This window comes from Streptopelia decaocto (assembly GCF_964273445.1).
Source record: "Streptopelia decaocto genome assembly, chromosome: 1".
Classification (NCBI taxonomy): Eukaryota; Metazoa; Chordata; class Aves; order Columbiformes; family Columbidae; genus Streptopelia; species Streptopelia decaocto.
In genome coordinates this window covers 183,563,421-183,590,840 of record NC_138663.1, presented here as the reverse complement: position 1 = coordinate 183,590,840, position 27,420 = coordinate 183,563,421, and the positions used below count along the sequence as shown (strand labels likewise).

Genomic DNA, 27,420 nt, shown 5'->3' with positions numbered 1-27,420 from the left:
TGGAAGATGAATCTATCTTAATAAGTACCAAGCCTGAGGAAGAATTCTGAAGGGGTTATTCTGGTGCCCTGTTGTCCTTGTGGCCCTGCTCAAAGTGTGTAACAACTCCATCTAGACAAAAGCATGGTCAACAGAAAAAGATCAATTTAATTCAGGTTCAGCTACCTAAAAACTAAATATCTCATTTAAATCTCCTCAGAAATGAGGAGAGATATTTGCGCCATTCTAAGGCAGTTTCTAGGGTAAGTAACATGGGTATCTCCAAAGGCAATTCAGTTCTTCTGTACTGGCTACATAACCTAATCATGAACTTTATCTAGGAAGCAACTTTCAAATGGATGAAATAAGGTGAGGAGTCTCATCTTGGCTGTGGAAGTCTCCTATCTGTTGCAAATAACAGATCTTTCTTCTCTTCATTCTTGTGGTACCTTGAGAGACTTGAACCCATTAAAGTATTTTTTTTCCACTTCAGAGCAAGGAATTTAAGACTATGATAAAGTTCTTTGGCTTCAAAAAGGGACCTCAGGCAGCCTCTAAGACATAAATGCCACTTCTTCTCAAAAATAAGGTTGCAATGCTAGACAATTTTTCGCTCAAGGGAATGGTCTACTGTACTGCACAAATGTTTGTGCAGCCTTGACATTGAGAAGTTACAAAAGGCTGAAAAAAATCTCTTCATCTTTGTAGAAGAAAAAATTTTCACCCTGTTTCACAAAGGTGGCCATACAAGCTCACCTCATGGTGGCTTTGCTGTAACTTTTTTGACAATAGCATTGCTGCCCATCCTTCTCAAAGTGCACCAGACACATTTCTAAGGTTCCAGGTTTATAGCCAAACCCCATAACATTTACAAAAATGTAACGTAAAAGAAAAAAGGCCGTTCCACTTTCTTATCCCCATTTACATCTGCAAGTACAAGCCACACTTCCTTGCACTGCAAAAAGATTAGTTTGAGATTATGTGGCACTCTCATGAGTATCGTATCAACTTGTAGCCCTTGCCAGGAGTCCTTTCCTTCTACATAGTCAAAGGGAAGATGCAAAATGATTTTCAGCAATTTTTTTGGTCCTGTACCCAGCGTACAAAAGAGTGCTGGGCCTTACCAGAAGTGCTGACATGGAACTGCTGACTAATTCCCAAATATTTCAAGTTGCTCAAGTACATTGCCTGTACTTTCCCTTTGAGAGCCACAGTGCTAAAAGTAAGGGCACTAAGGTCAGCATGCCCTGCTTGTAATCTCCTGCATTAAACTGATTATCATAGCTGTGCCCCAGAAGAAAAAAATTCATCTTTTCCTCTAGAGAGTAGTTGTAACACACTTTCAAATACCTGGGGATTTTCTCTAACACCCTGGTATTGGTGGGACTTGAATATGGGGCTATCCTTGCTCGCCGCCCATTCCCATCTCCACCACTTCTTGTAACACACTACAGTTGTGGATTCTCTTACAAGCCTTAGGTTTGCTACAGAAGGAAACGTTTCATTGCCTGTGGAAGTTTGTGGAGCACATTTTTCGCACAATGCTCTGCCACATAACTGCCTGCAACTACAGGGGACTAAATCAAGCAACACAGACAAGCTCTTTCCCCCAACATGTACTTGTATCCAGAAGACAAGGAAAAGAAAAGCCCATCTTAGCAACAAATAGAATCTGCCTTAGAGATGGCAATATACAGAATCATAGAAGCATTTAGGTTGGAAAAGAGCCTCAAGGTCATTGAGTCCAACTGTGAACCTAGCACTGCTAAGTCCACCATGAAACCACATCCCTAAGCGCCACATCTACACATTTTTTTAAACACCTCCAGGGATGGTGACTCCACCACTTCCCTGGGCAGCCTATTCCAATGCCTGACAACCCTTTCTGTAAAGAAATTATCCCATCTAAACCTCTCATCCATTTTCTCTCGTCCTGTCACTTGCTAGTTGGAAGAAGAGACCAACCCCCTCCATGCTACAACCTCCTTTCAGGTAGTTGTAGACAGCGATAAGGTCTCCCCTCAGCCTCCTTTCTCCAGGCTAAACAACTCCAGTTCTCTCAGCTGCTCCTCATCAGAATTGTGCTCCAGGCCCCTCACCAGCTTTGTTGCTCTTCTTTGGACACACTCAGGCACCTCGATGTCTTTCTTGCAGTGAGGAACCCAAAACTGAACACAGGATTCGAGGTGGGGCCTCACCAGTGCTGAGTACAGGAGGACGATCACTGCCCAGTCCTGCTGGCCACACTATACAAGCCAGGATGCTCTTGGCCTTCTTGGCCACCTGGGCATGCTGGTGGCTCATGTTCAGCCAGCTGTCAATCAACACCTTCAGGTCCTCTTCCACCAAGCAGCTTTCCAGCCACTCTTCCCCGAGCCTGTAGTGCTGCCTGGGGTTGTTGTGACCCAAGTGCAGGACCCAGCTTTGTTGAACTTCATACAACTGGCCTCAGCCCATTGATCCAGCCAGTCCAGATCCCTTTGTAGAGCCTTCCTACCCTCAAGCAGCTCAGGGCTCCCACCTGTCTTGGTGTCATCTGCAAACTGGAATTTTAAATACCTTATTTACAGTCACCTTCACAGCCCTCAAAGGCCTGGTAAAAGCAAAAGTGTCTAGTAGGACTGGCAAATGACAACTATTTCAGAGAGTGGGAAGGAGGGAATTTCAGAAGTTCAAGGAATTCTCTAGCAGCTGTTTCATCTCCTAGACACAAAAGCAGAAATCTCCTACAGGCACAAAAAATCTCTGCTACTAGCCATTAACAGCTTTATAGGTTAAAACCTTCACATCTTTGATACAGTTCACAGGGAACAGCTAAAAGGGTCACACAGCCTTTCCCAAATACCACCTTGGCTTTAGTGCTGACAGCTACCCTTATGTCAACCTGCAAACACTCATTCAGTTATAAAGCTCATAAGGCAGAGACAACAGCAATAAAAATCTGAAATGATGGCAAAATGCTCTTAAACTGGAAGAGGAGTCTATTGATGAGGCTTTGCTGAAAAAACATCTCTCTGACCCACGACCCTCCCACAAAATTATATAGCTCTTTACCATCCCACAAGAAAAAGACAACCAATAAAGTCTAATACTACCCTCTGTCCCAGATCTAAAAGACAGACTCTTGTTTTAATATACAGCTTCCTTTGCACACATACAGATCCCTCTTAGATGTTAAGGAACCAAATCTTTCATTGACAGCACTGCCAGTTAAGAGCAACTCCTCTGAAGAAAGTGAGAGGAAAACAAAAGCTGAACCCTGAAGTCTGGAAAAGCAGCTAGCTATGGAGTAGAAATCCACCTTCTGCCTCTCAGAAGATAATTTCCCCCCTCTTAATTGTTGCTTTCAAAAAACTTTGGTATTGTATGATTAACAAGGCACTAAAATGTAATAAAACAGCAGCTGTTTTTCTGTGTTGTCATTTTTTAAAGAGATATGCAAATCAAGACAGTTTGTTGAGTTGCCTAATAAATATTGTAAATCCCACTTGATCTCTTTGTGGCAGTTGGAATGAAATCTGAAATAATCTACCATTTTCTACACTACAGCTTCAGTGCCACTAGCAGTAAAAAGTCTCTCTCCCAAGCACTAGCAAAAATATCCTCACCACAACATCACACATATACTTCTCAAAAGGGAAGCATTTCAACTAGAAATCTTTGGATGTACTTACTGAGATTGTACCATTGTCTAGACCTATGGACAGCCTTCTGGTTTCCGGGTTAAAAGACATGCATGAACATGGAGCTGAAAAAAATGAACATGTTGATGAAGTTAACAAAACTGCGATTCTCATTTTCTTGAAGTTCTGGAAAGCCTAAAACTAGCCAACATGCTCTATGATGCTGTTCAGCATTTTGCCCCTTCCAATAGACAAGCATTTAAAAAAAAAAGCGTTCTTGCAGTTCATTCAACCCTGTCATATTAGGACATGGAACAATGGCTATTCCTTGCTCCAGCACCTTCATTTTTTCTTGCTGGTTATCTGAAAACATGCACGTCATAGTAGAGCAGTGGTGGCATTTTGATATAAGAGGCACCTGACATTTCAGTATAAATCTGAGAGATTACTTAGCTGAATAACTTAGTTTTTTAAATCTTCCTGAACTTTACCAACAATAAAAGAAAACACTCTATTATATCAGAGGCTTGCATCCTATACCTGCAGTAAGAAAGTTAACCTGTAGGAATCCACAAATCAGCCAATCTTAAGGACCATGAGTCCAACTGTCCCCTCCTCTAATTTCACCACAGACAACAATACGACAGTATCACATACTATGGTCAAAACAAAAGACTGTATTGAAAACTAGCCATTGTTTTATCATATTAGTATTACTCAGGATATACTCAAACTGGACACAAGTCAGTCATACTATGCTCCCTCGAGGATCTGACAGGGTTCACATCAAAGGTAAAACCAGAACATTCTTGCAAGAATTCAAGAGCTATCCTTGGTTTAATTGAGAAACTGTGAATTTGCCTTCAAAAGGCAGGGATTGTTTTTACTGCTCGACACAGCAGCGCACAGCTGAGAATTGTGCTGTCCCAACAGAAACCTTCAGGAATCATTTTTCAGCAGCAATTGCCAACTGCAGCTAGGGGCAGGCATTCTTGCTCCTTCGATAGCAGTAACAGTATTTTTTAAACCATATTCTTGTGATAAATATAGAGTACTGACAGATGTGCTTTCAGTTCTGCTTTCCCCTGCCTCTTGGTTTCTACTCTCCATTGCGATTACTCGCAGTGTTTTTGTTACTAACAAGCTTTGAGTCCTCTCTTTTGCAACGCTATATATCTGGTATGTTCTCAATTTGTGTAATGTCTCACCTTGGATTAAACAGTCCATAGCTCAGCAAATCTTCCTCAATAGTTCAGTTGGCAGCAAAGCTATATGAAGAAGAGGCAAGTCTATGTTGACTGTTTAACAAAACTTGTTCTACCTTCAGTATTGACTCCCCCTTGAAACACTTCCTAAAGGACAACTAGCCGCAAGCAGAAAACCTACCAGATCCACATCCAGGCAAGAACCTCAATTTCTTTCTTTCCTGAAAAGGCTGACTGAATTAAATCAAAGGCTAAGTTTTGGTTTAAGAAACTGCCATAAGGGAAACACTTAAATTAGGGCTAATAACACTGACAAAATTGCTCCTTCGTATACCTCTCCCTCAGAAAAGGCTAAATTGAATTATTCCTTTGGATGGTCATGCATTAACTCTTATTTGAGGCTTCTAGGGTTGTAGCAGAATGAGACAGTTGTAGTAAAAACAGACAGAAAAAAGGCAATTCTACGCAGAATAAACATCAAACCCTTTTAAAGGCACACTATGCCAGAATGGGCACATTCCACATATCAGCCTTCAAATGCTAGACACTGTGCATACATTGAAAGAGGTACTACTAACTATGAAGGCAACAGATTGCAGAGAAAAAGTCTCAGGTAAATTAGCTATTTGAAGTATGCTCTTCCCAAAGGGCCTGAAACACTTCAGACGCAAAAGGCGCAAGCAACTGCTTGACACAGGCTGATTACAAAAGAGTCACTCCTAAATTCCAGACTCATGTGTACAGAGCCATAGCAGTGTAAAGATACTTATTTTGCTATACTTGTTGTCCTAAGGGAATTCTTCAGTAACACGTGCTCTTGGAAAAAACATTACGTCAGCACTAAAATGATGTGCACACTGGCTACACTAATGTAGCTAAAGTGATGCCAGTTGTAACACGATTGCAGCAGCTTATGCTTTAGTGAAAATAAGATGGCATTCAGATAAGCACTTGTGTTCAGTAAGAAGAGGGGGAGACAAAACACAAACAAACAAAACCCACAAAACACACCCAAACCTTAAGCTTCTGACATGTTTAAGATCCTTTCAAAATAATAGCTAGGAAAAATAACAGCTCTCAGAAGGCCCTTTACTTCAGTACCTACCTATGGATTTCAGACTGGAAAAAGATTGATCTGAACTACTACAAAGGACAGGTAGGATATTCCTTATGCAGAAGTCTGGCTGTAGTCTTTATACACACTGATATTAGCCTTCAGAAAATAAATTATGGAGGAAAAGCCCAATTGCATATTTCACACTCTCAACAGTGTGTCACCTCTGTTAGAGGCTGACAGAAGTAGAAGAGAAACACAAACTGCAACTGCAGCTTTGGAGACCCCATTTTGAAGTGCCTAAAAGTGGTTTAGTTTAAGACCAAAGGGGCATGTTTTGCTTTGCAGATTTTTTACCTTTGTGTTCAAACCAAAGCATTAGCTATGAATACCGTCATAAGACAGTGTATTACCTGGCCCAAAGACTGGATACTCCACTGTTCCTCACTACAATAAATCCTTTACCTCACTCCACATCTGTGAGAGGTTTTTGTTTGGTTGGGTTTGGGTCTTTTTGATTGGTTGGTTTGTTTTTTGTTTTTTGTTGTGGTTTTTGTTTGTTTGCTTGTTTTTTTGTTTGTGTGTTTTGTTGTTTTTCCCCAAAGCTTATTTCTCTTGACTAGAATTCCTTCCGCTTCCATAAATCTGTGCCTATTAATTCTTTTTCCTCCTATACAGACACCGCCCAAAGCCAGACATCTAAGCACGGTTACACACCTATAGTCTGTGTTAGATGTGTAACCAAGGGTACACATCTAACCACGAGGAGGGTTAACATGCTCGTCAGAACTCTGTTGTTAATATGAGCTGTTGAGACAACACTGCCATGAAGGAGATGCATTAGCCAGGTTTCCAGCTTACCTAGTTTGCCTCACTGATAATATAACAGTATGTATAACACCCACAGCTCTTTCTTTCTCATAGGCTAGAGAATACGATAAAAAAAGTGGCCATCATATTGTCCAGAGTTTTCCAACCATAAAAACACCCATAGACGGGACATAAAACTTTGTAATTGGGAAAATCCCACCTCTAAACAGCAGCATGCACCCCTACTCAAAAGGGATGTACAATCTTGGTCTTTTTTCCAGGTATTAAACGGGTTTCACATTCAGAACACACTGATGGCCCCATTTGGTTGAAGAGCTTGACCATAGTGCATGGCTGACTTGGCCCAACTTCTCATCCTCCTCATCTCCCAGAGTACCCAAGGTGCAAACTCAATTATTAAGGCTACCTGATATCAAATCATAAAAGGGTGTGGGTCATGCACCACCGTAACCAAAGTCACAGTTCATGCTAACAGGGTATCTATGGTTGAGACCGCTACTCACAGCTTGCTAAGCAGCACAAAGGCACCAACATGGCTACTACATTTTTACAGAGAGAACCTCGGGGCAGTTGTTCTCCAGACAACAAAAAACATGTGAACCTAAAACAGAGGACTGTCAAAAAGGTGTTCCACACAGAAACAGACAAAACTATCATCTCCAGTCAAGTGCAGACTTGTGCAGAGGCTTACTCAGAGCCCTTCCTACCATTTCCAAGCTTAAAGTCATGGCCACTAACAATGGCATTGCTCTAGTTCTTAATTACACCTGATCATTTTTGAAATTGGTGAATAACACAGTATAACTTTAATATCTCATGGCTCAAAAGCTTAGCAGCCTTCCAAGTGAAGGAACAGTGTCAGGTGTTCAAATTTATGAAGGAGCTTTAAAATAGTCCTGTTTGAGTGGATCTGGATTTACTCTATCATTTCCAGTGAAGCTGTTATTACTGGCAATAATGCAGCCTTACAAAGACCAGAGGAGGACCTAATGTGTGTGTTTTTAAAATGCAAATGTATGCAAAAACACCACATGGAAAAAGAGAAGTATCCATGCCAATCTGCTAGAATAGTAATTTCATAACAGTTTGACTGGGGAAAGCATACAGATTCAGATTAGAACAGATCGAGGGAACTCAGGCCACCTGCTAGTGATCATGACAGATCATGGAGACAGATGCTCTCTTCCAAATCTAGCTATCTTAGCTTAAAAGAATTATTTCTCCAGACAGTACGAATGCCTCAATGGGATGGGATAAATGCTCTCCAATCTGTGAATTTAAGGTCAGCTTCATAAGCTTTCCAAAGACAGGCTAACTCAGCACCTCTGAAGCTGATTGAGTAGCATCAACATATCCCTGTTGCTGATGACCTGCAGGGTTATACTCTTGCACTCAACACAGGGGTTATGACAAATCTCTAGGGTAGTGATTTCTTCAACTGTCTCTTGAAAAAAATGACATTGATCTGCAGTTTCTTTTAAAGCATGAACACTCACTCTGAGAGAGGAGACATACAGCAGATCATACTGGAGGGATCCATCAAGGAGACTTGGTTTTCAGCATCTAATTGCAGTGGTAAAATGATTCTCCTTCTTCACTGGAAGAGCTGCCTTCCCTCTTTAGTATCCTCTCTATCATATTAGCTGCTGCAGGATATTAAGTTATCAAATAAAACCATTTACCATTGCACGCTAACAGAAGGAGCACATGCAGGATGGGCACAGTGATTTATACTGGAGACTTACAAAGCTTTATGGACTCCATTAGTAGCAGAATGCAAGGCTACATTTTGAGCTCCCACATTTTGTATCTATGTTTGGATTACATGCTCATCCCTTGTTACCATATCTGTATCTTTTGCTGCTGTAATCCCTGATGCCTCTCAGAAGCATTAGCATGTAACTTGGTAAAGCTTCACAGAAACAGAGGATTGTTCATTAACAGTATTTAATATGGAGTGATAAGCTTGCAAATGGTCATAAACATAAAGCTTCACCAAAAACAGAAAAGCCATTTTGCAAATACATAGCAGATAGCAAGGATCTCCTTATACTTACATGGCATTGCATGGTATATACTGGGCCAGTACTGCCCACTGTCTCTCTTCAGCCAGACACGAACTGTTCTACGAAAGAAAAAGCACAACACACGTGTGAGGAAAAAAGAAAAAGTGACTATGAATGAAAACTAAGTGGTGACGATGAATGCACAATAAATTGAAATTATTTTACTGAGAGGGGAAAAAAAAAGCATGCAAACTCCTACACCAGTCTTATACATCAGCCTCAGATTAACCCCTGTAAGGTGATGAGGGTAGCCCATTCCTTAGTGCCATGCAGTACTCAAAATCTCAGCTGAACACATCAGAACAGTATCTGCAAACTGCAGTGGCTTTTTGTTCTTTGCCTTTCCCAAGGACTGGAACACCGCTGCTCATTCATTGCCTCAGATGAGGATTTGGGACACCCTTGATAGTCCAGAAAAGCATTCCTGTATCAGCCCATCCAGAGCCCTTCACTGCAGAAGCCTTCCCCCAGATCTCAGGGTAAGCCTTGGTCCATCTGGTGCCTGTCATTTCGTTGTTCTGCTTCAGGAAAATCTCTAAGCAAAGCAATGAAGTTCTGAGATTTTTGGCTTCTGTTTATTAAGATTATATCCATTTGTGCCAACAATGAGCTCTTCAGCTTCAGGACTTTCCTGTCTCCTCAGTGTACTCAAGAGTGCTATCAGATGCCCACTGAGCATTAGGCTGAAGAAACCAAAGCCTGAACCTTCTCTGAAGAGGATGATCAAGGCAACATGCAGCCTGGCAGTTCTCTGCCCCATCAGTTCAGATTTGCCATCCTCAAACAGAAGCACCTAGAACCACACAGTGGTCTAGACCTTTCCACAAACACATCAGTGTTTTCCCCTCTGCTAGAAGAGCTTCCCAATATATCTCAGGATTACTTTTGTTTTCTCATAATCATTTCACGCTGGCAGCTCCCTGTCACTCAATCCATGCCCTTCACATGCACGAGACACTTGTTGCTTGTTTCCTGAACCAACAATCTGCACCAATGATCTATCTGGGTCATTAAACGTTTATTACTTCAGTCTTCAGTGCCACTTGATTTGGTCCAATCTCTGTAGCCTCTAACTGAAGCTCTCTCTTACTTTAGTTCATCAGCTACTAATTTAATCAAAACATGCCTAAAAACAGTGCCACCAGTTAAAGCAGCAGGCAACCAGTTATCTCCTGCTTGAGAGAGTCCAGCGCAGAGCCAGGAAGATGATTAAGGGAGTGGAGCATCTCCCTTATGAGGAAACGCTGAGGGAGCTGGGTCTCTTTAGCTTGGAGGAGACTGAGGGGTGACCTCATTAATGTTTATAAATATATAAACGGTGAGTGTCACAAGGATGGAGCCAGGCTCTTCTCAGTGACAACAAATGATAGGACAAGGGGCAATAGGCGCAAACTAGAACATAGGAGGTTCCACTTAAATATGAGAAGAAACTTCGGTGACAGAACATTGGAACAGGCTGCCCAGGGAGGTTGTGGAGTCTCCTTCTCTGGAGACATTCAAAACCCTCCTGGACGCCTTCCTGTGTAACCTTATCTGGGTGTTCCTGCTCTGGCGGGGTATTTGGACTAGATGATCTTTCGAGGTCCCTTACAGTCCCTAACATTCTGTGATTCTTTGATTCCTGCATAAGCCACGATCATCTCAATTACAGACAACTCTTATGTGCCTTACCGCTCCTCAAATCCTTGCCATCTCCAGTTTTAACTAGCAAATTCTCCATATAACACTGTATGCCATGTGTTACTGATTTACACCAAATGTATTCACCTTCTCTAGAAAATCTAGTTGTCCAATACAGACAGCATTGTGCTAGTGTAGCACAATACATTTCAACCCAGGTCATCTATGTCTATTCAGTTTTTTAGTTGTTAGCATGTGACAATAGCTACAAGAGGCATCTAAAAAACTATTGTTAAAAATAAGCCTTATTTTCCTGTAGTAAATCTATAACTTGCATTTGATAGTATTAAGGAAAAAAACAAACAAACAAAAAATACCAAAACAACACCCACTGCCACCAAACCCAACAAACCAAACAAAAAAACCCTACAAAAACAACCCCCAAAAACCCACCAACCAACAAACAAACCCCACAAGAATGTTCTTTCCAGTTCATGAAACATGTGGAAATATAGGTTACGTAAAAGACTACATGGTCATTCCTATTGTTAAGTCGTTTTCATGGAAGAGCAGATTTCAGCAGTTTTTAGCCAGCAGATGTTTAGAGCAATATGTTAATACAACACAATATAATATAAGTTGATCTAAGGCATTACATACATAAATCAAGTCTGAACAGAGATGCCATGCAATATAATCAAGCAATTCAAGAACCAGTTATCTGTCCTCCGAATATTAAGCTAAAGGCTGCACCGTGGTGTGTTCTGGGACTGCACATACCCAAAATCAGTTTTCTGCTCATCCTGCCCTGCACACAAACTCATTTTTCAGCAAATAATTCAGAGAGCTGCATATTTGGGCACCACACAAGCTGTATCATTTTAGAAATGTCTCATGCATACACTCTGACAGAGTATGTTGCTCTAAAAACTAACACTTCACTGGGTCAGCAAGTCCCATGGTTAGAATACTCTCACAAATTACTTAAAACATACAAAATTCAGTATAATCACCCTTAAGTCTAACAGCCTTTTTGCAACAAACACATCAGCAGCTCTTCAACAGATCTGATGCAAAACCACCAATACTTTTTCAGGGACAATTCATCAGCTGATAACAAAGCTATTGTATTGTTGACAGCAAGAGGGTCAAATCCTTCTGTCATTTCTGGCTGTAGGTAACAGTGGCTGTTGTCAGAGCAGGACTCTGTGTCAAGACATCAGCACACAGGTCTGGGAAGATGCTCACAGACACAGGGCTGTACGCCAGGTTTGGGACAGGGTCCGAAACTTTTGCGACCACCCAAAGGGGTTCACCTTTGCTAACATGATCACCGTAATTCTGGAAGGAGATCAACCACTCTGTTTCCCAAAGAGGCGAGCTCCTGCTGATGTGTTTATCTTTGACAAGTGAAGTTATAGTGTAAGTGAATGAGTGTGCACAAAAAAATAATGAGATGAATCACAGGGAGCTGAAATAATTCAATATGAAACAGCCCTGAGGAGATGCACCAATATGCCATGAAAGGCTTGTCTTTCTTTACCATCTCCATCCATATATTCAGTGCAACCAGTTTCAAAACTCCCAGGCTTCGACAAAGTTGCCTCTCATCTCCACTTTAAGGTTCTTGTAAATAATAAATCCAGTACAACATAGCAGATTATTCTGCTGGTTAAAAAAGGACTATGTACAATAAATGTTTCTTCAAAAGTTAGAGAAAATTAAAATCCATCTGATTTGCAAAAATGGCAATAATTTGGATGCTTTGTGTTATTTTTGTTGGTTTTTAAACTGTACCCCCTACAGACTTGCTAATTAATTTCACAGTTATGTCAATGTTAAGACTTTTAGCTGAATGATATTGAAACAAAAATATTTTCTACTTAATTTAAAGTAGAAACTAGGAGGTTCCTAGTTAACAGTGAAAGTACTTTTATTAGTGTAGGCCTCTTCTGTAGGTATGTAATAAGCTCACTTCATTAGGTAGACAAATATATTTCCATTCAATGACTAATTCATGCAAAATGAGAAAAAAGCATTCTAAGAATAAAAAGAGTATGAAAGGATATTTTTTAACTCTAAGGTGTGTGAAAGGGAACATAACCAGCAAGTTAGTTCATGAAACTCCTTACAGAAATACTTATCTCCCCAGTAAATAATTTTAAATAAAGGAGAAAAAAAGCTTGTAAACAATTCACTTTTAAATTAAGGATGATTACTATGCACGTCTTTAAAACAAGCATTTTAAAGTTATGTTAAGCATTTTAATGGAATTTCAATATCTATGTATAAGTTGATGTAAAAGTGTAAAAATTCGTTATGTCAGAAAATGATGTTTCGTGATTTTCTTAAGATCACTGGATTAGATAAGACATTTTATTGAAAGAAGAAAAACTGACATCACTTCATTAAACTTTTCTGGGTAAGTCTTTCTCAAAGTAGATTTGGGCTAAAGAAGAAACCGCTGACAACCGAACTTGGGAGAAGCCAAATGTTCATGGAAGGGAGTGTCTTTTTTTTCAGTTCTGCATAGTTTTGTATACTTATTAACACAATACTACCCATTAGACCTGAAAGCCAGAGCTTCTGAAGCTTTTAAAGAATGCAAAGAGGGAAAAAAAAAAAAAGGCAAATAGGCTTTTTAAAATGGATATATAGCACAAAAAGTACTTGCTGGTTGCATGGTTACTGGACTTAAACATGGCACCCACCCAGGTCAGGATCCAGTCTTCAATGGCTCCAGAGTGATTCAGTTGGCATCACCATGGAAATGAGTTGTCCCTTCATTTTGTTGCCAGTGAATTGATTCAGAAAGATTTTTAGAACCTGTCAAATCAATGGATACTCTTCTAGTCTTTTCATAACAGAGATGATTTATTTTTAAATGAGACAGGCTATACAGAAATAATTCTGCCATGCAAAAGACAGGCTACGTCTCCATATATTAAGGCCAGGTGAAAAATTTATATTTTAAAAGAAAAATTGCTTCTCTCTGTTATGCACCAGAGTATGTGTCTAAAGCCCAGGTGGCTGTGGTTGTACCGGCAGGTCTCAAACCCACTGCTACGCTGTGCATGTGTGCAGGAGGTGGGCTTCATCTAAGTACCTACTGCTCACAGAGGGGCACATGTCAATGGCACACGTCTTCAGTATGGCAGCTCTGCACTTCACCATCTCACCAGGGGAGGTTTAGATTGGATATTAGGAAAAGTTTATTCACAGAAAGGGTTGTCAGGCATTGGAACAGGCTGCCCAGGGAAGGGGTTGAGTCACCAGCCCTGGAGGTATTCAAAAGATGTGTAGATGAGGTACTTAGGGACGCAGTTTTGTGGTGGCCTTGGCAGTGTTAGGTTAATGGTTGGACTTGATGATCTTAAAGCTCTTTTCCAACCAAAACAATTCTATGATTCTATCTACAGAAATTTATTCAAGCAGCAGTACATGCCACAGTATCTTCTTTCTAAAAAAAGACATTTTGGTCATACAAATCTTACTTTGTGCTTTCAGGTTGCAGTGTGCTCCATAGAAGTCTGCACAACGCTGCAGGGCAGGATGCAAGATTCTCTGGACATGTCCAAGCACTGTTCCAAGAAGTCTCCACATTGTTATACTGTGAACTCTGTTGCAGGAAGATCCCACACCACCATTACCTAGAGGAACAATTTATCCCTATTCTACTCCACTTCTCCAGAATATCCATAAAACCACCCATTCTAGTTGTACAGTGTCAGTAAAGAAATCCAGTGTATCTGTTTCCCATAACAGATCCATCCTCTCCTGTTTGTGAATGTTTGCCTTCCTCACTCCTGCCTTTTTAACTATTTCTCTTCATTGAGATGCACTTGTGTAACACACTGTTGCCTTTATGCCCCAGGCGTACAACGACTGTATAACAGAGCAGAGGTAACCTTCAACACATACAATTCACTACAAGATTTTGTAGGTATTCTTGGGCTTCAGGAAATTGTTTTAAATGGCATTTGAATGTACTCCTCATTGCTTATACTTTGGACGATCTACTGTGGATTTTTTTTCATCTCCTGTCCTGCTGAGAGACCAAGAGGGTAAGCATCAAACACAGTATAAGCTGTGAAATCAGTTTTATTCCTATTTGTAGTGAGCACCTGGTACAGAAATTTTTATCTGTCGCTTTCTAAAGTCATATCAGGCCCATCCAGAGATCAACGCCTGTCCCTTGCTCATTACTGCTCCTTGGGAAAGGTAGGCAGGTCGTCAGTGCAAAAGGTTAAAAATAAAGACATTCCCTTCAGTCAGCTGTCCTAACCACAGAGTTGGTTTAACGCAGCTATAGAACAGTGCCCAAACAGGAAAAGGAAGGCACTAAACTATTCTGGAAAAATACTTTAAAATGCTCATCTAGCTATCTAATTGACAGAAGAAAGAAAGAGAGATTAGGATAATACCACATCCAGGGTTAGTATAGTTGATGAGGTTTCAGGCATACCTAATGGAGTATTAGCACATATACTGACATCTTCTTTACTGTTGAAACAAAACATTTAAAAGCTCTACATGTTCCTAAATATCTGAAAACAGAAATTTCAGAAGTATTAAAAAGACATGTCTCTCCGGGAACTAAATATCTGCTTTGGAAACAGCAAAGGTTTTAGCTGGTGTCATTAAATAAACATGACAATAGTAGTATTTGAAATCCAAGCACAGCACTGACAGTTTTACTGCCTTTCACAGAGAGACACTGTCATTAGATAAGGAAAATACTTAAAACTGCATTAAAGACACTACAGTACTGCAAACTTCCCAGCTTCTCCAGGGACTTTTTTTGGGCAAGAGATATAAAGAGACTTTTGCTCCCACCAGTTAATGACATGAGCTGTTACTGGGATTTTCTGAAAGAATAAAAGATCTTTCATGGTCAGTGGCAGCTCATAAACCCCTGTGACTGCACTGGAACCAGTGATGAGGAGTTTCATTTCTCTGATAAATTTTGAAAGAAAATATACGAAAGCAAAAGTCAAAACCAGAACTGATTTCTGAGCTAGTCTGTGTTTCAGAGAAAACAAAAAGAAATTTAATGGCAGAGTGCCAAAACCTCAGACATCAAGATGACTTTATTGAACAGGTCCTCACTTATTGTCCTCCTGAAAAAAAACAGCAAACAAACCAACCTAACCCAACACCCAAAACAAACAAAAACCCCAAGCCCCAACAATAACAACAAAACCCCAAATCCTAACCCTTCCACACCACCACCTGCCCCAAACCCAACCCCAATGGTCCAGGGAAGTGCAGGACTGTGTGTCTCAGGCTCATCCATACTAGTGCCCACATAGCCCATCACACAATTTTGATGGAGGGTTCTGTATAAAACCTATGATTTTCAGGCACATTCCAGGCTCTACCTCCTTTTCACTGGTTTTGATAAACAGATGTTCAATTTAAACTGAACTGATCAAGAGTTTACTCACGGGACTCTTTCTAAGACTATTAGACAGTGTACAGCTATACATCACTGTAGATTGGTTCTAAGTTCTTTCATATTATTAAAGTGCAGGTTCAGTTTCTAAAATGAAATGCAGGAGCTACTAGTTCAGGAAAGAGGGACAATGAGTGGGGAAAAGATCAAAGAGTTTTGAAGAATGGGCTTTACGTCAGGGCTGGCTTAGAGAGGTTCTCTCTTAAGCAGCAATTAGATAAAGGCATTTCTAGATGATACAATATCTTCATTGTAACCTCAGTCTGTAACTCAAGCATCAGGCTTCCTATAAAATAAAAGCCTTTTGAACTATAATTGCTCTCTTTACTCTGTGTGCCTCAAGCCCTGCAGCAAAGTCATAGAAGCAGTGAGGTCTGGCTTCAAGAGGAAGCTGGACCAGCCCCCGCTGGCCACCACCTTGGACATCCTGCTGTTGTATCTGAAACGCCGCTGCCATTGCCAGTCCAGCAAAACTTGTGCACAAAGCTCAGAAGCCCCAGAGAAACAAAACTGCTGCAAGGGAGATGAATCAGATAATGGCTGCATGCAGTCCTAGACATGGACAGCACAGGGAACACATCAAAAACCACGTGGAAGCAGCTGCGTCTGGCAGCAGTAGTTCAGGACCAACTGTGCGGTAGGAAGGAATCTGACTGAGTCCCTAAATGTTCAAGCACACTGTCCATCCCACCCAGTGATACAAAATGCCACTGCTTTGATTTTATACATGTCCAGGCTTGCAGAGAACTTCACATTTCATGTAGTTCATCACTACAGCAATCTCCATGATAATGATCTACATAGCACTTCTCAGACATGGGTCAATAGAAGTCCAGACTCTTCTTTTCTCCTTCTGTCACACAACAGTGACACCAGATGCAGAATTTGCAATGCAAGCACCTGCCTAATGCTGAACAGGGACCTCAGAAGCAACTCTGCAGCCTGGTGCAAAGAGTAGGGTAGGGGAGTAATGAACAATGGGGTTCACTCATGGACTTTCTTGGCCATCAGCTGGTGGCAATGAACCTGATTTTTGCTACCTTTAATGATTCACCTTATTAAATCTAAATAGTCTTATTAGCTCTTCTTCGTAATCCTCCCCTGCAACTGCCTCTTGCCTCATCCCTTCTCAGAGTCACAAGTATAGTATCTTCCCATGGAACCCAGCAAGACCCCGTATCCTACAAAAAAATAAAGAATTTATGTCATATAAAACTTTTGATCATGAATAATCTCATTTTAAGCCAACATCTTAGGGAATGAGCTACTAAAGTATTGTGCGAACTAAGCTCAGAGGTTAATGATCTCACAAAGTCCTTTACTAGTTCTTTTCTGTGGTGGAAAAGTCCTGGAATGAAGCTCAGTACAAAGGTACAATGGGAAGAAACTGCAAATGTGAAATACTGTACATTTAACATCTATCTTCAGAAAAAAATTACACAAAACAGTAGCCCAAGCAAGGAGGCAGACAGACCAAAAGGCAGGAATTTTTTCACACAAAGCTTACACAACATCCTCACCCAAACTACACTTTATATTTCCCAATATAATTCATGCTGCCATAAACTGAATGCAAATGCAGATTGCATAGTAGAGAAAATGTCACAGTTTTGGTAGGTTTTATGCAGCTATAGATTGCATGGGTTTGTCAAGGAAAAACTGTTATAAGCATCAGTGATACATAGACCTAAGAAAAAGAGACACCATTTTATTTAACACAGTTTTGGTTTACATAGAGGCCTTTTTGGGTATTTTGTGGGAAGTGACTAGAAAACAAAGATTCACAAGAGACAATCTCAGGAGAAATGGATTTTTATGACTCAGAAAAATGATAGGGACATGACAGTTTTACTACTCAGCTGTGAAACAGTTTCCACCCATTTTTCAGTTTTCTGGACAATAAGCAATGCAGTTCAGTGACTTTTTCCAGTCATCCGAGCACATATGCCTGGAAGCAGTGCATGCTCTGCTGGTCAGGCACTGGACCTAAATCAGATTCTGACCAGTTTCCACTGCAGAAACTTCGGGCAAATAAAGAGAAACCAAAGAAATGAAACAGAAATCACAACCACAGAAAAATATTGTGTTACCTTCGGGTTACTATCACAAAGTTCAGAGAGCTGAGCTGCCTCAGGTCTCCAGCAGCTCCACAGAAACACTGTTCATCATGTATCATATGAAGCAGTACAGTGACTACACCACATTCCAGCAAAAACTCTGTAGGGAAGCTCATTTTATCTGCAAATGCAGGTAAATGCAGAGCTGGAGTTCTCAGTGAGCATCAGCCTGCAGTTATGGGAATTATTAGATAATGACTGTTATACCACACTAAGATTTTTTTCAAGCAAAGTTTCAAAATTAACTCCCTCATTAAGACCTGTGCATCAGTCTTCCTTACAGAGCCTTGGGGTAACAAAATGATCACCACTCCCTCTTACCCACAGACACCCATCCCCACCTGCATCCCACCAAATTATCTCCTCCCAGAACAGATGCAGCTTCAGTTCTTCTTGTACTGATTGATTCCTGTTTACAGTCGGGAAGTGTAAACACACAACCTTTTGAAGGTAATTGGATGATTTAATTATTGCAATCCAATTACTTTCACCTCCTTCCCACATTCAAATGTTTCAGTAATGGAAGTTATTAGAAAGATTAAAACACAGGCCTGCTATGCAGTAAGTGACCCAGTGGAACCATGTTAAAAATACCTGGCGGATCCACAATTTGCAAGAAAGCAACCCTCCAGCCACCTTCTAAATCGTCCGTGTAGCAAAGTCAAAGAACAAGAACCTACCAGGTCACCAGCCCAGCAGCTTCCAGCAGCCTGGTAGGAACATCTGTTCAGAAGAACACAACATGTTTTTTTATTCTAAAGCTGCTATGAGCTATCAACTCAGTTAATGCTCATTTTTACAATAAGTTACGCATACTTCACTCTGCAGAAAAATAAATTAATTACGCAGCAGAGAAAAAGTAAGCTTATGCTTTTGAATCTGTCAAGTGAAAGCTGGACATACCCATTTCAATATACATACCACCAGAAAACAATTTCTAAGAAATTATATTCATATTTGGATACACTTACGGGAAAGACTGATATTTGATCCCAAGCACTAAATTAAGCCCCTGGCTGGAATTTACAACAAACATAAATGCCAATATACTATAGCAGAAAGAATTTCCTCAGTTTTACTCTTCTTTTCCATGCTGATCTGAAACAATACCATGGCACCAGGTAAGAGAACAGCACAGCACCTGGGAGCAGAAATTAATGCAGAAGAAAAGAGTTCGCAAGTAATAAAGAGATACAGAGGAAGATGAAACATCCTGGTTCAGTCATGCCCTTAGGCTTCTGTTTATTTTTCATATAAATATTTTCCTTGGTTAACTATACAGCGCAGCATCTAGTAAATTATGGATTTACTGTGGGGGAAGGAACACACATTCCAAAATCCATAGGATGATGCGCTCTCTTAGCATTTTAATTTCTGGATATAAGTCATCTGCATCATCCACTGCACAAGACTAAATTAAATCATTAACTACTTCACTGCTTCTTTGAGGTTATTTCATGTATTAATCAGAATATAACCATTCATTGCAGATATTTGAGAATCCTAGCGTAAGGAAAGTAGGGTCCTAGCTGCAAATAGACAAGAGTACGCACCACCCATTAAAGTGTCATTTTCCACTTACAGTATACTTATTACATTCAGTCACAAAGCACCTAACATTTAAGTCATACAACACAAAGTTGTAGGGGAAAACCTGTTTTTCTTGGATTTTGAGAAGACCATCAATCATATCCCAATGAAAATGAACCCTTTTCCAAGAAAACAGCTGTCAAATCCTAACATCCACACAGAATCATAGAATGGTTTGGGTTGGAAGGAATCTTGAAGATTGTCTAGTTCCAATCCCCCTGCCATGGCCAGGGACACCTTCCACCAGTCCAGGTTGCTCAAAGCTCCATCCAGCCTGGCCTTGAACACTTGCAGGGATGAGGCATCCACAGCTTCTCTGGGTATCCTGTTCCAGTGCCTGATCACTCTCATGGTGAAGAATTTCTTCCTGCAAAAGTTCCCATAAAGTTGTTACCTCCCAATTTACATGTGTATTTCTGTCACTATATGAACTTTCACTTTAATTCATTGCTCTCTGTGCAAAAAAAAAAAAAAAAAAAAAAAAACCAACAAAAAACCCAAACAAACCCAACCCAAAACCCAACCCTCATACCTGTATGGTACAGCTAAGTTCCTTAGCAAATAAATAGGACAATCAGCTGGTCACATGCAGCTACAGATGCTGAAGGCTTATTGAAAAACCTTCTCTAAGAACAGATAGGCTTTTGTTTTGTAAGTATTTATGAACAAATATGGCACTGTTTTTCCAGAGACAGCAAACACATCTACATGGAATGTATCTGCGTGCTCTGCACCACATCAAGAAGCCTCTGGAAATGCTCTCCTTGGGGCATCAAGGACTTTCTGCAGGGGATTCCCATTTCCAGTTCCTCTAGATTACCATTCAACTTGAACAATGATTCACAGGTGATGAAATGTTCCTTCAGCTTTTTTGATCTTTGCTATTTTCTTCTCAGGGCAGCTGGACTCAGTGATATTTTCACTGTTCTCACACAAACCCAACTCCTACCTTCTTTGCTCTGCTAGAGGAGGCCAGAAGCTCCCCTTGCTCTGACCCAGCAGGACAACTTCAGCTGGAGAGTCACAGAACTCCCTGGGAAGGAAAGGAGCAAGCCTAGCAGCTTTAGTGCCAGTAAAAAGGGGTGGAGAAAGCAGGGCAAAGCAATTCAGACTCAGCCTCATCCTGAAAGGTTTGTTCTTCAGCTGCGAAGGAACTGCAGCCTTGAAGTGCCCTGCTAGGGGTTCTCAGTCTTCTTCTCATCACACATACTGAGTGCTTTGTCAGATGCCAGCAAAGCCCAAACCTCTGACTCTGTCATTTAGAGGCGATGTGACATTCTGAGGGCTCATAAGACAGTCACAGTTTGTCACCTCTGCATTCCTGTGGGGGATGCATGGGGAGATGGAAATCAGCACAAGGGAATAAAAACTGTCTTCAAACCTGTATTGCAAGCCTGAACGTCACATCCTAAACCTAATGGTTTATTATTAAAAAAAAAAAAAATCATCTTAAACATGCATTCCCTCTTCAGATCCAGCTACTTCTTTCAGATAGCCTCATTACAGCATTCTCATTCTTCAGCTTTCAACTTCATGCTCTGCTAATTTTATTCTACCGTCTTTAAGTTAGTTAACTGCTCATTTCATTGAAGGTCCTCTTGCTCTTGTGCTACATGATTGGAAGCTTCTGTTGTCTCTTTGTTCCCCCCTGGCTAGTTGCTGTGTATACTCCTCCTATGATTTCTTAAATGCTTCCTCTTTAAGGTAATCAATCTATCCCATCTCTTGGGAAAGCTGTTCTTGGGTCCTGTTCTCCTTACCTGTTGTCCAATCCCTCTAATGAGGCAATATCCTGTCTGAACTGGCATCTTCTGTACTAAACACAGCAATCCAGACACAGATAAACCTGCTGAATTATAAGAGCATTATCATTCCTTTCTTCATCCATCTTTTCCCTGCATGTACCCTAGCAGCATTTGTTTATTTGGCAGCAGCTGTACGTGTTTTTTATTCACACTGGCAGGATTTAGAAACTTACAAAATATGGGTGAAAGAAAAACATTTATTTATCAATATTAGATTCTCTCTGCAATACATTGCCATCTACTTACTATATTCTCCTGAAGTTCTTCACATCTCTCCAGACCAAATCAGCTTATCTGCTAATTTGAGGCAGACAAGTGGCCCAGACTGCACTGGTAAGGGAGGGAACAGAGGAGTCACCAGCTACAGCTCCTAGGGGCAATCCCAGAACCACCACATGTTCCTGGCAAAGACAGGTGGAAATAAAATCATAAAGGAGAGCAATGGGCTGAGGCAATCACATGCCAGGGAAAACCTTGATGGTAGACATCACACTTTCTCCTAGTGAAGATGGGTTGGGAAAATCATGTCTATTATATAAGTGTAGGAAGGACAAAAGACCAACTCTCTCCTCAAGTACAGAAAAATACATTATTTAAATATGTGAAACGATGTATTATATTACAGTGCAGCTTTGTAAAGATGCCTGGTACAACTCACAGGAGGCCTCTGCTTAGGTGACAGCTACCCACGCACCAACCCAATAAAGCCTGTAGCAGTTCCAGTTCATTTATCTAGTTGTTGCCATATCGCTAAGTTCTGCTTTGCAATAAGGGAAAGCATCCAGTTCATGGCAAAAGCATCAAATATTACTAAAATTTCTCTGCTGGCACCTTGTTACTGGCTTACTTTACTAACTTATTTTTCTCTAGAGGGTTACAAGTCCTCTGCAATTCCTGTCCAGATGCTGTCTCAGCTTGCATTCTCCAGATCTTTATCACTGCCATTCACAGAGGAAGTATCAGCCTTATCTTGGAAAAAACAGAATTGAGGTCTTCAGACAAAATCAGCTTTAAAGATCTGCTTCTTTGTTTCGCAGCCCCTCACATGTAAATCTTATTCCAAGCTAATACAAAAGGCAACATCCTGCAGTTCAAAAGCAGTAAGTTCTTGCTAGGTCATACTATTAGGCATGATGAACACAATAAAATTCATAGGAATCAGAGATTTGAGGCAGAGTACTTTCAAAGCAAGGACTTTACATAATAATTGCTGATTTAACTACAGAGCAACTGTACAGCTTCACTGGAAAAGGCTGATCAGCTTTCCCCATCCTGAATAAAGATGGGGTGCCTTACCAGAGGCCTTCTTTTCAGTAAGCTCCCACACCAGCCTACCCAAATTGAGACAAGTAAGGATTCTTAATTCACATAAAAGAACGTTGACAGATATGAAGGCTACAATAGACGCAAGTCATTTTATAACACATGCCACAGGCCTGGCCCACCACAGAAGCACAGTGCATATGCAGGTTTGAAGAGTCCCGTCATCCACTGTGCTACATCATTAGCGACAGTGTATGCTGCATGTAAGTGCTGTACCAGCCATTCTGTCATGGTCAGGATGGTGTTGTGCTATTCCACTAGCAACATGATGATGTGCACTGTTTCTTCTTAGGAAAGGGTAACTTGATATTAACCAAGAGAAGTACACATCACTAATCTCTGAATTAAGTAATATTTTCACAGTGACCCGAGTTACGTACAGAGCAGTTGCATGCACATGAACACAGCGTGTTCCACATCACTCCATTCAGAGATGTTGCCTTCCAGCAGAAGACTATTAGTTAGCATAGGCATGGACAGTGCAAAGAACAGTGTCTGAAGCAATGACTTTGGGCTGTTCAAGGGTGGTTGAAAGCAGAGGATGGCAGCAGACTGAAGCAGACTACATCTATCGCTGACCTTGGCAGAGGACACCAGATTTTAAATGGTAATACAAGGTAAAAGACAGCTGAAGACCACCCATTGGGCAAGTAAATCCTTGTGCTATTAGTTAAAGCATAAAATCAGCTCACAGCATCTGCCAAGCAAAAAGATGAGCTGAGATGGGGTAAAGGCAGTTAATGAGGGAAGGGTCCTTTATGATCTCTTTGCCTTGCAGGCTCAGCACTGCCTGAAAAATTAAATTAGGTTTGTAATTTTGACTCAGCTATTCACAGGTCAGACAGGATTGCCTCATACATGGAGGGCAGTGAGGGGAGGAACAGCTTTCCCTGCAGGCAGATAAGCTACTATGAAAAAGGGCTGAGACGATACATTCAGTCACCTCAAGCCATGAGATATGCTTCCCACAAAGTAAAATCCATTCTTTCTGTTTCAAACATCCATGTGTATTCTGCTGCATCAAGCGATTCCTCCTCCCACTCTCCTGTTCTGGCATCTGAGACATGCTGAAAACATCCAGGCGGAACAACCTGATAGTCCAGTAAGTCTCTTCCATATTCCACATCTACTATAAGTAAATTGTGTCTTCTTATCAAAAACACAGAGTGAGCTTTGAAGGGATATATCCAATTTGTGAGCAGTTATCAAGAAATGTAAACCATTAACAATCTGCAGCAGATTAAGCAATTACCTCAATTCAGAGATGGCCCAACTACTGAACATCTGGAGGGAGGCAGCACACATGGAGGGCAGTATTTTAATAATTTACTCAGAGGTCAGTGGCAGGTTGCAATTTTTATAATCAATTTCTATTCCAGTTGTGGGGGAAGAGGGAAAAATACCATTCAGAGATTAGAGAGAGATGTCTTGTGGGCAGGATCTGCCCTCTAAAACAGATCAGCTGGACAGCTTGCTCTAAATAATACCAATAAACAGTAACATCGAGTTTACAAGAAAGACCCAGAACAGTTATGACTTTGAACACTGCAGTGAACAAATGGGTTGTTCTGGAAATACACAGAAATTTTCATCATCTGTGCTGCACAGTATAAACAAATGCGAGCTAACAAAGGCTCTTAGAAATGCAACAACCAGATCATTTCACAAATGCATCTTTTTCCCCCTGGCACTGTACCTTTAGAAGTTTGTCTTTGCTTTTCTCACTTTTGTTTGTTTGTTGGTTTTTGTTTTTTGTTTGTCCAGACCATTTAATGGTTTTGCTTGATCGAATTTTTGAAAGGGAAGTATTTCCGTAGAAGGAAAGAGAAGCTCCTGGTATGGCAGCTACACGGTAATTAGAAGCCACTGAATGCTGAACTCAGCTTTTCCAGTGGTCAACCAGTAACCTCTGTTTAAGACATAGGAACTAAAGAAGACAGCCCAGTAGTCTGCTTCCAAATCATGCACTGAAAAGCTTAGTGTCATTTTGCTGTATTCCCATCAGTTCTCCCAATCATCCCACACTGACTGCTCCTCTGGCACACTTCGCTTTCACCCACCTTTCAGCCATGTTATTTCTCTCCCCAGAATTTTGGCTTCAGCGCTCTGGTTCAGCAAGGGCTGACAGTGATTTACAAGTCCTACTAGACTTGGGCTTTTAACAATACTCATGCTATTGGCAGGAACATAAGCTTCAGGTGTGTTTGTGTGGGGGAAAGGTGCAGATCCTCCCTCTGCATCCCAATCCCCCTGTTTTTGGAAATATCCATTAATCAGCAGGTACCAGACTTCCAAGGTCACCTCTCCTTAGCAGCAGCAACTCTTCAGCACTAGTGTAACCCCAAGCAACTGCAGAGGTAGCCCACATACCTGCTCAGGCAGCTCTTGTCCCCTTCCTCACCAAGTCAATCATGGCTTCGAAGCAGTGAGGCAAAGACAAATATAGCCATTCCTTCCACCTCACTGCAAAGGAAATAATTGCTTCCCATTTGATTTCCATTTCTGTACTGGTTATAGCATCCCAGCCCACTCCCTGTTGCCTGAGAGGTATCACACATTCACTGTCTCTCAATTACTCAAAATGATGGAACGCATTTTAATTATATTTAAGGAGGTTAAGAAATCCATTAATAAACTGGGAATTACTACAGGCTGCTGGTGGGAAAGGAGCTGCTGGAACACAGAAGAATATAGTGGATATATCAGGTTTTCAAAAGGCAACATCTGGCAGATAAAAACAGCTAAACACACCAAACACCTTTCACATCACCAATGTACAACAATGTTTTATACCAGCTTTCTGGTGCTAGTGTTTCTCCCAGTCCAAGCTGCCCCATTTCACTTTTGTATGAGATGACTGCTGGATATTGGTATTTAACAGCATTCAGCATTAGCAAGGATGTGCAGCTGCTCCAGCAGTTCATGCAGGAAGGAGGCAGTCATCCTTTTTTTGAATTTTGAATTGATAAGACAGGGCCATCAAAAGAATGAATAAACAGGAAGGTGAGGAAAGGACAGAGTGAGTTGAGAGGAGTTGTGTTAGAGATAAAAGACGAATGGGAAGAATAAGCAGTAGGGAACAGGTTATAAAATAAAAATGATACCAAGTCTGCAGTAAGGGTGGCAGTGAGCAGCTGGTTCAGTAACCCTTGGACAAGAAAACTGAAACAGAACAGTATTTTGGTAATAATTCATCCATCCAAATGGAGGCAACAGGCTGAAGACAAACCCTTCAAACCCTGAGACTCTCCTTGCAACCCAATCACTGAGGTCTCAAGAGGGCTTTGTGCAAAAGGTTACCAGAAGGAAGGGAGAAGTCCAGCTCCACAGTTTCCATTTACAAAGCAGTGTGGTGGTGACAGATGTAATGAAAACCCTTCCAGCTGTACTCCACAACTATTTCCCTGTGTGTAACCTCCAAATATCTAACATGGAAAATATTTTCCACATTCAGGCTTCTCCAGACAGTGCACTTGCACTTATGTCGGTACCTCACAGATATGAAGTTCTTGCTCTGCTAATGATACTTGGGATACTAAACCCATAAGACTGTATCAGCTTTCTTTTAAGAGATGGTGAGGTTTTCTTGTCACTGAAGGCAAAAAAGGTTCATTATTTATCACTGCAAAATAAGCATATCAGAAAATAAACAGTAGTTTGAAAAAGAAAGTCTAACACAGACTATCTGAATTAAATTTCAAGTTATCTTTCTGCCAACTGCATACTGCAAAATTTGTACTTGTAAGAAAACATTTGCACTGTACAGTTTTTCAGGGAGAGGAAGAGCTTCACTTCAATTGGCTTCCTGTGCAGTGCTTGTCAAAAATGTCAAGTCTCAGGACTAGCTATTAAGAAGCTCCTCCTCTCATTCCCTCCCTTGCTTGAGTCAAGTTACTACCAAGTCTTAAGAATAAACCACTTCTTTTTTTTTTTAAGCAGCTTAGTTTTTTAATTAAAAAAAAAATTAAACACACACGGTCCTGTTCACAGAATATTTACCAAATATTAATATTAGTCAAAATAAAACCCATATGTTTGAGATGCTTCTAAATCAATCCTGGACAGGTGGGGAAAGCAGCACCTCCACCCAGCTCCACAACAGAACTTAAGGACAGGGACAGCAAACACCAGCAGGTCTCTGGAAAGGGCACACGTGTTTGGGAGCACTGCCCTCCTGAAACACGTAGATGCTCAAAAACTGAACTCTCATTAAATACGGCAGTTCAAGCCAACCAATGCAAAATACATTGCGTGAAATCCCACAACCTCCTTAGACCAGGACACCCTCCTGCAATCCTAATTTGGAGTGCATTAGCACCTGGATCCCAAAATCTCACCCCAGGACCTGTTTTTACTCTGTAAGAGCTTAGCTGTAAGAGCAGTCAACTAAGAGGACAAGGCAGGTAGTAAGATCTGAGCATGTGGGGACTGACAACATCCTCCCCAGAATCAAATCTCGAACACAAGTCTGGGTGGGAATAATTGAACAAAAAGTTGATGCTAGGTCCCCTGGAAGGATTGACATTAGCCTGGCCATTTTATCCCCAGGACACTCAGAAGTCTCCTGTGTCTGCTAAGTTCTTACATCAGAAACTAACCACTACACAAACTTATCAAAGATGCAGCAGTTACCTCCAGCAGCAGCTAAAAACATACAATTGAGACTGCATAAATACCAATTGAACAAGGATTTAACTTCTTTGCAAGGCAGGATGGATAATCACACATTCTCCGCATACACTTTCCATTTCT

The 27,420-nt window shown here is 40.9% G+C and overlaps 1 protein-coding gene across 1 annotated transcript in view; it reads right to left on the bottom strand.

The window, feature by feature from the left end:
- Positions 1-27,420, bottom strand: part of WDFY2 (WD repeat and FYVE domain containing 2) — a 67,197-nt gene that overhangs the window by 23,655 nt on the left and 16,122 nt on the right. The window contains exons 2-3 of the mRNA XM_082053651.1: positions 8,750-8,817; positions 3,654-3,727 (exon numbers count right to left, since the gene is read on the bottom strand). Coding sequence (XP_081909777.1) covers positions 3,654-3,727; positions 8,750-8,817 — 142 coding nt within the window. The remainder of the gene's footprint in view (positions 1-3,653; positions 3,728-8,749; positions 8,818-27,420) is intronic.